At 40.0% G+C, this 10,652-nt stretch overlaps 1 protein-coding gene across 1 annotated transcript; it reads right to left on the bottom strand.

The window, feature by feature from the left end:
* Positions 1-4,397: 4,397 nt before the first annotated feature.
* On the bottom strand, positions 4,398-6,370 carry LOC126760052 (cell division protein ZipA-like). The gene is made up of 3 exons (XM_050475398.1): positions 6,256-6,370; positions 5,736-5,965; positions 4,398-4,849 (listed from the first exon to the last, which is right to left on the bottom strand). The coding sequence occupies exons 1-3, from the start codon at positions 6,368-6,370 to the stop codon at positions 4,406-4,408; spliced, it is 789 nt and encodes a 262-aa protein (XP_050331355.1). The 3' UTR covers positions 4,398-4,405.
* Between the last annotated feature and the right edge of the window lie 4,282 nt (positions 6,371-10,652).

Raw genomic sequence — 10,652 nt, 5'->3', positions numbered from 1 at the left:
ATGTGTGTGTGTTTTTAACGGGCTATCAGGAAGTATGTGGCAAATTTAAATGCTGTAACATTTCCTTTAAATATGAATGCAATGAGTGGAATGTAACTTTAATGCTGAAAGTGGAGTTATTGGTTTTGAAAAGAATAGAAAAGGCAATAAATAATTGGTGTGAAATATGGAGACCAGCCTTTGGATATATTTTTTCGCTATTTTTATAAAATACAGTAAATATTTAATGTATTGGTTCATATAAATACAAACTCGTATTCTTCGAAACTTCTGTGGTATCTACTACTGTGAAAGAGACTCGCATATATTGTATAATATATATACTTATATATTTACGGAAACTCACAATTTCTACTTTGATATTGTATGCAAATCCTCGCTATCAATGCTGGACAATCTTACAGCTGTAGCAAAATTACAAACAACAACAATAACAATTAAAAGTCGTCGTACGTGCCTTAAGTCTCACTGCCTAAAAGTACGTAGGTATTTGGAGACGCTGATTCTTACTAGACGTTGTGCCATCTAGACGTTGCGCCATCTTGTTCCGATCAATGGTACACGGTCTAGCTAACAAGCAATTCAGTTCTTATGAAGAAGTCAAAAATTAGATTGATACTTGGATCGACTCGAAAGATGAGGAGTTATTTCGTCACGGAATACGCATGCTGCCAGAAAGATGATCAAAAGTAGTAGCTAGCGACGGCCAATATTTTGAATAACATTTTTGTAACCGTTTTTATACAATAAAGCCTTAAATTTACAAAAAAAAACGGCGGCAGCAAAGTTGTAGACCTAATATTTCAAACATGTTAGAAGGGGTTAAATTCGGCCGAGGGCATAAAAAGTATAAAAAATTCAATATTTAATGTGTCCATACTTATTTATATGCACAAAAATTAAATATGTTGCAACAATTCAGGACTTTTAACCGGTTAAACACTGTCATTACAGCGGCAGTCGCTGAAAGCAGACCAACCAATTTAACTCATTGAGCCACTTGACAACAATCATGTTGTTGTTTTTGTAACGGGTACCTAATCCCCGTTAGGATGGTATGGATTAGATAAGTTGTCATCGACGTCAACCAACGGTAGGCCCAGGAAACGTGCTGTTTCGACGGGTTCGGACCAAATGAAGAGGGGTGTCAGATGTGTAGGATAAGCAGGGCATGCAAAGAGGTGGCTAGTGTCATGCGAGGAGTCAGTGCACGCTGGAAATATGTTTGATATGTCAGGGGTCTATTCTAGATAGGTGGGAGTTTAACCTGCTACAGTATTCAGAACGAAGCTGCGCAAGGGTCACTCTCGTTTCTCGCGGCAACTCGTGCTCTTCGACTGCAATTGGTGGTGATTTGATGTATGTTATTCACTGTGAGGGAGTCGTTGAAGGTGCTAATGGATCCACTCTGAATGTCGGTCAATATGTGGCATGTGGCATGTCTGAAGTTAGTTGCATCTGAAGTCTGATCGGCGTATTGCTTTTGTCGTCAGCGTTGTTGAGGAAGGACCTTTTGATACTCTTAGTAGGCGGTTCCACTCCAAGCAGGTGACTGCAGGGATGATATCTAAAAAAGCAGCCCAGCTGGGCGAGGAGTTCATTACGTTCCTTAAAGGTGAGCATACGGGCCTCAATATGCTGGTTTTCGATGGAAGATATCAGGAGGCATCCTGTCGTAGTTACCAAAGCCATCGGGGCTAATGTCTGGATATCCCTGCTTTATATCTGTCTAAAAACGGTTTTATTTTGTCCAAACTTGCTATAAGGTCTGAGATTTTTTTTTGAAATACTGAAGCGTTCGTCGGCAGAAATGTTCACTATAAAACTAAACCCCGGATACCTTTAATAGTGGGGCAGAAGTGATTTTCTTTCAACCTGAAGTACATATACATAAGATTTTACGTATAGTATATGTATGTCGTTATGTAGGGGTTCAATTAGTGGTTGAGAAATATACTCCTTTACTGCCATTTTTTCGATAATTTTCGTAAATTTTGGGTAAAGAATTAACTTATCCACGGATATTTCCTCGGATATTTAATGGGACATATTCATTTTTTGATCGAAACTTTACTCTCCGCGAGAACGCCATTTATGCCCACATCAACGCAACTCACCGTTCTATTTTTCCATTTGCAGTGTTGAAAATGGATACAATAATCGAAAAAAACGCACTCATCTCACGAAAAATTAATTTTGTTGCAAAAATGGTCAGATTTAAACGTGCCACATTTTCGTGCTTCCTTGCAGCTGCTACGAGAGCAGAAAGAGGTAATCTTTGCTGGCGCTGGCTGTGGTTGTCTTGCTATTGTTGTTGTTACAGTTGCAAATGCTCGCATTTTTTCACCGGCATCGATTTGAAACTAGGTTATTCGTTTCCAATCGGCAAAACGAATTCTATCAATTCATTGAATCTGGACGAAAACTAATCGCTTACGTTTTTGTTGTTATCTTTTTCCTTTTTCGTCGGTTTCGAAGCTATTGGTGAATTGTTTAGGTTTTTTGGCATTCGGTAGACTTTCGCATGCCAAAATTGGTGGCCTAGATTAATGCGCGTATGCGTTTATTTTGTATGAGATTTGGGTGGAGTTGAGATTAGTACGTGAATCTCACTTTTCTAGACTTTTTAGAATCGTATTTTGGAAAATTTAATTTTGCTAACAAAAACATCCATATACGAGGTGATACGATGAATATTTGGCCTACAAATAAAAAACAAAAATTTAAAAAAATGACGATTTATGAGATAATTTAGCTCGATACACTTAACCCAATGATGATCCAACTTCATTGACCCGTCTAAAATATACCTTTTTTTAGAAGGGTGCAAGGTGAGCGTCATGGTGGAAAAGCAAATCTGGAAGTTTTTTCACCAATTCCACATCTAATCTTTGCATTAGGGGTGCGTTTTAGGTAGCGGGCCCGAAACTCAGCGCACAATCCTGGGGAGTGATGTTCGCTTCTCACTTTAGCTCGCCCTCAAACGGATGTTTTTTGGCTAAGACCGAAAGTCGTGAGCTGATTGAGCCATATGTAAAAGAATTGCTTCTGGCCACTCTCAAGTGAATGGCGATGAAAAAACGTTCCTCACTTGGGTAACACCAGACCCGAAATCTAACGCAGAATAACTCTTGCCAACAGGTTCTACTTCGAACTGAGTAGGCAATTGAGAAGTAAAGTCCTCTCTCGACGAATAGAGACCGAATTCTTCAAGTCACTCATCATCCCTGTCTTGCTATATTATGCAGTGGCGTGAACAATGACAACATCTGATGAATCGTCGTTACGAGTTCTCGCATGTCTAATATTTCATGTAAGTTATGATCCACGCGCTATTTTCGGTCTTTGAGGTGCGTACTATCTTAGTTACCTCGGGCACCTTCAGTCAGTGGTCTACAATCACGAGATCGTGGATTTTAGTCACGTTATTTTCGATGGTGGCCGTTTTTGGATAGGGCGTGGCTTATCAAGAACCGAAATGAGATTTGCTCTTGCGTTAATAGCTTCACCGGTAGGTGAGGCTAATCTGACCGTCCCCTTATACCCATTCAAATCATGCGTGGACCGTTCTTTAGACAGGAGTGCCAAGTCTAAGCTTTAACTACAGGAAGAATAATGAAAAAACGTACTACAAGATTCCAAAGTAAACAGGACTTTTTGAATCTAGCGCTCCCTGGTGGCGCCATTTATATATATGTCGACTGGTGTATTAGAATCTGCTATCTTTATCGATTGTCCAGTGACATTTTATGACATTTCATGGATTGGAAGTGAAGTTATTGCGTTTTAAGTATCAGTATGTTTGTGTTATCGGTGCGAAAATGAGCTTCGAACAAAGAGGCAACATTAAATTTTGTTTTTTAAAGTTGGTAAAACTTTTACCGAAACGTTTCAATTGATGAAACAAGTTTATGGCGATGATTGCCTATCCCGTAGCAGAGTGCACGATTGGTTTCAACGTTTTCAAAGTGGTCGTGAGGACATAAATGACGATCAACATGGAAGCCATTCAAAAGGCTTGCACCGGCATACTGGCGGCCACACCGGCCAAGGAGCTAAAACACTCGGTCGACATGCTTTTGGACCGTGCTAAAAGCTACATTGAAGCAGAAGGAGACTATTTTGAATAAAATAATTTGATTTTGCCGAAAAAACCATTTGTTCTCTTTTTTTAAAGTCCTGTTTACTTTGGAAACCACCTTGTACTCCGACTGTAAAGGCAAAAGAAACATTTTTACTAAAAACTTTTGGGTTCGACTCTGAAATTGTATATTATTTATTACGCCATTCGAATATCTCTTTTATTAATAAAGTTATTTATATATTTAACGAGCTTAAAGTAAATCTTTCGAACGTCATTTTGTAAGCACATTGAAAGTTAAAGTGGCACACAAAAAAAAAGGATCTACTGGAACCAAATGAGTAGGAAAGCCATCATCATCATCAGGACGAGATTGGTTTGCAGTAACTTGTCGGCAGAGTTCTTTTTGAAGTAACCCGTTTTCTTCGACATAACAAATACTTGTGAAGGGCCTTGAGCCGGTTGGGCAGGTTGAGCCTGTTGAACCACTTGAACTGGTTGCATTGGTTGTGGGCCTGTTTGGCCACCTTGTGGCATTTGTACTGTCTGAACTGGTGGAACCGGTTGTGGGGATTGGACTGTTTGTGGAGCTTGTGCTGACGGTTGACCGGCTTGCTGAGGAGGTTGGACAAATCCGATTGGCGGACCATTCAATGCGGGTTGTTGGTAGCCTGCGGGCTGCTCCTGACTTGGCTGCGGAACAACAGCCGGTTGAACAGCTGGCGCGGCTGGCTGAGCGGGTACTACCGCCGATGGCTGGACAATTTGCTACAATAAGATTAGAAATAATATTCATAAGAGTGATGTACAAAAATTAGCGATTTACTTCAGCTTGTGCCGCAGCAGCGTTTGCAACTTGTTCGGAATTATTTTGTGGTGACTTATGTTGCTCTTCCGCTGGTGGATTCGGCTGATTAACTGCCTGTTGTATCCGTAAGTAGGAGTCTTTAATACTAATAGGGGTTTGTTGTGCTGCTTGCTCATCTTTTCGCTTCGCCACACTTTCCTGTACCTTTTTAATAAACGCGAGAAATGGTTTTGACCGCGCTGTTGTCTGAGGAACTGGTGGCGGTGAAGCCGTTGGTGTGGCTGGGATTTCTACGGCTTGAGGTACAGTCTTTTCAGGTTGCTGCTGACCTGAATGATTTGCACATGGAACGAGATGTGGTTGCTGGGCGACGGTCTGGTTGTTTTGTTGTTGTGCACTTGGATATATTTGGGGGAATTGTGCTTGGCTGGCGGGTTGCGGGTACCCAGCCACAGGCAGTTTTGGATATATGGGCATGTAGTAAGATGGTTGAGGCTGAACTTGTCCAGCTGATTGCTGCGTTTGCTCTTGAGAAGCAATTGGAGAGGGATGCCACTGAGTATGTTGGGACTGCTGCGATTGTTGGGATTGAGGTTGTTGCTGCTGCAGATACTGTGGTTGTGGTTGTTGTTGTTGATGTGGTTGCTGCTGTTGTTGGGGTTGTTGAAGATACTGTTGTTGGTGTTGTTGTGGCGATGGTGGTTGTTGCGGCTGCTGCTGTTGTTGATGTTGCAAATGTTGTTGTTGCATATACTGATGTTGCTGTTGTTGCGGTTGCTGCTGCGGCACATATAAATTAGGGTACAACGCTTGTTGTTGTTGAGACGAACCTATTTGGGTACTTACAATTTGTTGTTGTTGTGGCTGTTGCGGTTGATTTGGAAGCGGATCGCATACAATGTATTTGGTTTCAATGAATTTGTTCCAGTCTTCCTTATCCCGTTCAGTTCTAACCTCTCTTCTACAATTTGGTGGCAAGTGTTCGCTCATATCTAGTTTTTCCTTTTTCTCACGACGAGCGGCGACGGCACGTCCTATCAAATGGCCTGCGGTCATGCCAGCCAAGGCGCTGAGCGCTAATGGAATTGAAAAAAAACATATAATTAAAAAAAATAATAAATAAATTAAAGTAAAAATTAAATTATGTGGCAACTCTAGAGTGAGGCAACTATTTCCCCATACAACTGTTGATGAAAATTTCAAAATGTCCGCAAAAATGTGCGAAGAAGAAAAACCTTTTAATACGACCTAACCTCACTTTGAGCAGCACGTGATTTTCAGCTTCGTGTGAACCGTTAATCGTAATACAATGTGATTAAGTATCACCTAGCATTAGAAATAATTAAGATTTGCTACTTGAACCTACCCATATTTGCTTTCTTTCCAGGCAAAGGCTTGCTCTCTGCCCCCGGTGGCATAAATGTCTGCAACAACACCAAAATGACGAACCAACGACAGAAGTTCACATACTTCGTATCCATTTCACTGTTTATATATGCTTCTTAACTTATATATTTACGAGTATATATTTCAAAAAGTATAATTTTCAAAGTTCGATTTTCGACACTTTCGCTTTTCGCTGATCGACAGTGACACCTCGCCTTTTCGGCTTCAACTGGCACATTTTGGGTCTGTGCTAGGGTTTTGCCGTATAGCGGAAAGTACCGTGCGACGTTGGCCTTTTTGTCAGCTTTCGCATGACGGCACAATTAGAGTTTATACACAAAAGCCTTACCTTCGGTTTAAGCGACTGTTAGAACTTCTACTGAAGCTTCACTGCGAGCTTTCTGCGCTTCTTAGGGGGCAGAGCGTAGCGTGCGCGTTTTAACCAAATATTGACCCAATTTTCATTTGAACAGTTGTTTTGTGTATTTTTGAACGAAAATTCCGAAATTGAAGGCGTAATTGAAGCGCTGAGGAAGTTAATTTGGAAAATTACTTTATAATAATAATTTTTAAAGTTTTTAATTCTGCTTGCGGAAATATTGCGTTTTCTTAGGCTTTTGAACTTATTCCAGCAGATCTCAATTAAAATGCATCGGTAGGCATGATAAGACAAATGAACGATTATTTGTATATTATTTAGCGAGTGATTAGTTATTTAAAAATATACATATGTATGTATATGTATACATATGTATATAACATTTGCTTAAGACTGTACTGCGTTGACATTTATAGACCTTCAATATAGATTTACTATCTATGTTAGGAGGTCAAAAAACATGCGGGTTTTGTATTTGCCCTTCTGCATAGATATGAAAAAATATATAAGTTTTAAAGACAAAAAAGCAGAAAACATACCTATACATACTTGAGCCATATAGTCATATGAAAATTATGTTTGACTCAACAAAATATTCGTAACACACTTTTCTTCCAAAGAAGAAGGGAGATTGATTCGTTGGGAAGTATTACCCGTAAGAATTTTAAGGCGAGTCCTCCTCCTTTGGTCTTTGTTCGTCGAGAGAGGACTTTACTTTTCAATTACCTACTCAGTCCAAAGTAGAACCTTTTAGCAAGAGATATTCTACGTTGGATTTCGAGCCGTTTGTGTTAATGCTGGTTCCAAGATAGACGAAATTACCGACGACTTCGAATTTGTGACCGACAACTGTGACGTAGGAGCCAAGCGACCTCTGAAATAATTGATTTCATCTTGTTATTTTATAATTCAACAACTCCTGGACCTCGTCCAAAAAGCTTAGTTATTAAATGATATGCTCAAATTCAGCAAATAATTTAAGTTTAAGGCTTCCCCAGACCTGACATTATCAAATTATTCTGAGAGTAGGAAAAATGGAACCGGATTTCTCTCTTCTTGGCTTTATGTAAAATCTATTTAAGTCCTAGAAAAAAGTATTTTTGAAGGCTGAATCGTTTATCCAAAAATTAGCAGTAAATTATTAATAAACAAGAAAAAATATTAAATTCGACCGCACGAAGCTATAATACCATTTATTGGCTCAAGTTTTCCTCACAAGAACTTGACTTTGTATTGGTTTGTATCGCAACTATTTGCTGTAGTGGTGCGATCTGGACAATTTTCTTCGGAGATTGTATTGTTGTTTTGGACAATAATCCATGTCATTCGATATCACAACTCGAGTTTGCTCGCACAGTTTATAGGGCAGCTATATACTCATTTTTCACTATTCCACCGATTGAATAATGTGTATGTTTTGAAAATCTTCGACTTGCCTGACAACTCATCTTTCTTACTGCTTCGGCTTTGGTATCTGTTTCAGTTGAAATAAATCATACTTTATCACGTCATTACAAAATCTTTCGCTGTTTAACAATTGTTAGGACTTCCTTCTTAACTTAGAAAGAGTTTATAGTGAATTTCAATGAAAATTTACTGAATGTACGACTTTCGAAATCGATAAAATAAAAATGTCTGAGATGCAAAGGAAAAATGTAAAAGGTCATGCAGTTAGGGTTGTCAGGTTTTCATACTTTGGTTAGATGACTGATCCCTCGGCGTGGCGGAGAGATCACACTTAGACCTTTGTGAAGCCAAATGAAAAACTCCGGTAGTTGGATATTAGATATCGGCTAGCACCTAAACCCATCACAATTTTTGGCTTGTTCTGGCAAAAGCAAAACATTCGAGGAGAAAATGTTGAGATGTTGCTATCTCATCTTCTTTCAAACAGCTAATGCCTTAAACCCGATGGAACAGTGTCCAGTTAGAACTCCTAGACCTCCTCCTATTTACCACGGGTCCGAAGGACCTTGCGACTGCATAACTGGTGGTAGTTGACCAACGCTTGGTAATTGGTCTGAGACTGGTGAGCGGTCCAGTAGCAAATCTCATGAAGCCAACTCAGCTTCACATTCAGCAGTTATTGAGTGTCCTGCAATATCGCTGAGGCCAGACATCAAAACCAGTCTAATCCTAAAGTAACTTGATAAGGAGTCTAGAAACTTCTTCACTAGTAATGAGCACAGAGTCAGCAAAAATAAGGCTGTTACCTTACCTCCACTTAAAGGCTCAGCAGTGGTCAGGAAGGCTAAACTTAGAGTTGATGGAAAGCACAAGTCATGAGTCAGTTTATAACCGGTATTGAAAGAAGTGACTCCCTTAAGGGGTACCCCTACTTACTATATTCCGTGGTGTCTGAAGCTATACATTGTTGAATGGACCCTAATTATCGAGTAACGTCCCTACTGCAAACTCTTTGTTCCTCATACACCATTCGATTTGATCAAACAGTTTTCGTAATGACTTCAATAAGAACGATGAAATATTGATGGGTCTAAAATTCTTGGCCGACCCATGCGCTATTTTACCGGCCTTCGGTACGCTAACCTGTCTCCAAACCCCAGGAATATTTCGCAAACTAAGTACGTTAAGCAGTTCGCATAGATGGGTACCAACCAATTGCACGCAAATGTGACAGTTCGTAGTAGATGCGCTGTTATGATGCCATCCGGCCTATGAGATTTTAAAGATTTGATTCAGAAGGCTCTAAAAGGTTGCACAGTCTGCCTCAGGCACTCCGAGAGGTACGATACCGTTTAGGAGCAGCTTAAGGGTGTTCTGACCGCTCAAAGTCCAGCCACAGTCCAGTTCTTATCCTTTAAGTACCCTATGGGGAATATTTCCGGCTTTCCATGAAGACCCATTGACTTTCCTTATTTTGAACTTGCAGATTGTGAGTCCTTCTTTTCATTGGGTGTTTTGGGAAGCAGAGGAAGAGCAAGGTGTTCACCCCGTGCGAAAGACCAGGTGAAGAAGGACCTGTCTACATTTGGAATCTCGAATTGCCGTCAAACAACGAAGAGGAAGAACGACTAGCCCTCTGTTGCAAGCTCGGCTGTAACCCCATAAGTCGCGTCTACGCCAATAAAGAAGAAGATTGTGAGTCCTTCCTTATGCAGCACCCAGCCGTTAGTTGTCGAACTTCTGTGGTCCTTGTTGAAGTGTCGTCTACCCGAAGCTCCAATTTCCACCACTTTATATTAGCACCCGTGAAGGGAATTACAGCTTCGGTGCATGTTTACATTTTTTCTTGTTTTGACATGCTTGGTCGAGCTGGGCGTATGAGTAACGAACAAACATTGCATGCAGTAGAAAAAGTCAAGGCGTTGCAAATGTTTCTGTTAAACTTTAGAGACAGAATTTATTTACATAATTGTGTCTATTTTTATTATATAATAAGATAATCTCTTTAATTTTTCTAAAAATCGTTTTCCTCCATCGCTTCAATTATACCATCCACCATCATCCATCCATCCACTAACACCAGAAGAACTGCAACACCTGTGATTTTCCCACGTTGCTGTTTGCAGTGCGAACCGAGGTTTCAGCCACCACACAAACACAATCACACACACATATACACGTGCTTAGATTTTGCTATTTGCTTACGTGAAGTTCTAATGCAATGTCGTGTAACATCGCGAAGTGCGCTTCTGGCGAAAGGTGTTAATACAGTATTTGCATTTTGCATTTACGTAAAGTGAGGACAAAACAAACAAAAGCAAACGGAAAAACCAACAAAACAACAATTAAATTAGTGGTAAATGCTGGTTCAACAATAACCACAAGGAAATGGTACTCACACACATACATCCATTCATATATGAATATATTGCAAAAAGCTCGCAGCAAAATGTCATTGCAACACATCTGCATATACTCGTATGGGGTGACACACTTTGTATGAAAGTGACTTTTGGTTAACAAATATTTGTTGAAAGTGCCAATTAAAATATTTGTACAAGGCTTTTCCATAGAGACGCTACAAAAAATAG

Source organism: Bactrocera neohumeralis, chromosome 5 (genome assembly GCF_024586455.1).
Source record: "Bactrocera neohumeralis isolate Rockhampton chromosome 5, APGP_CSIRO_Bneo_wtdbg2-racon-allhic-juicebox.fasta_v2, whole genome shotgun sequence".
Taxonomy (NCBI): domain Eukaryota; kingdom Metazoa; phylum Arthropoda; class Insecta; order Diptera; family Tephritidae; genus Bactrocera; species Bactrocera neohumeralis.
The sequence above is the reverse complement of the archived record's forward strand: the minus strand, read 5'-3'. Positions and strand labels throughout refer to the sequence as shown.

Bases quoted from the DNA above. Each gene is read 5' to 3' on its own strand.
- LOC126760052 (XM_050475398.1), bottom strand. From the start codon at position 6,370: ATGGATACGAAGTATGTGAACTTCTGTCGTTGGTTCGTCATTTTGGTG. The intron at 5,966-6,255 runs GTAGGTTCAAGT...CAATTCCATTAG, and splicing joins TGGAAAGAAAGCAAATATGG to CGCTCAGCGCCTTGGCTGGC. The intron at 4,850-5,735 runs GTAAGTACCCAA...ATCTTATTGTAG, and splicing joins AGCCACAACAACAACAAATT to CAAATTGTCCAGCCATCGGC.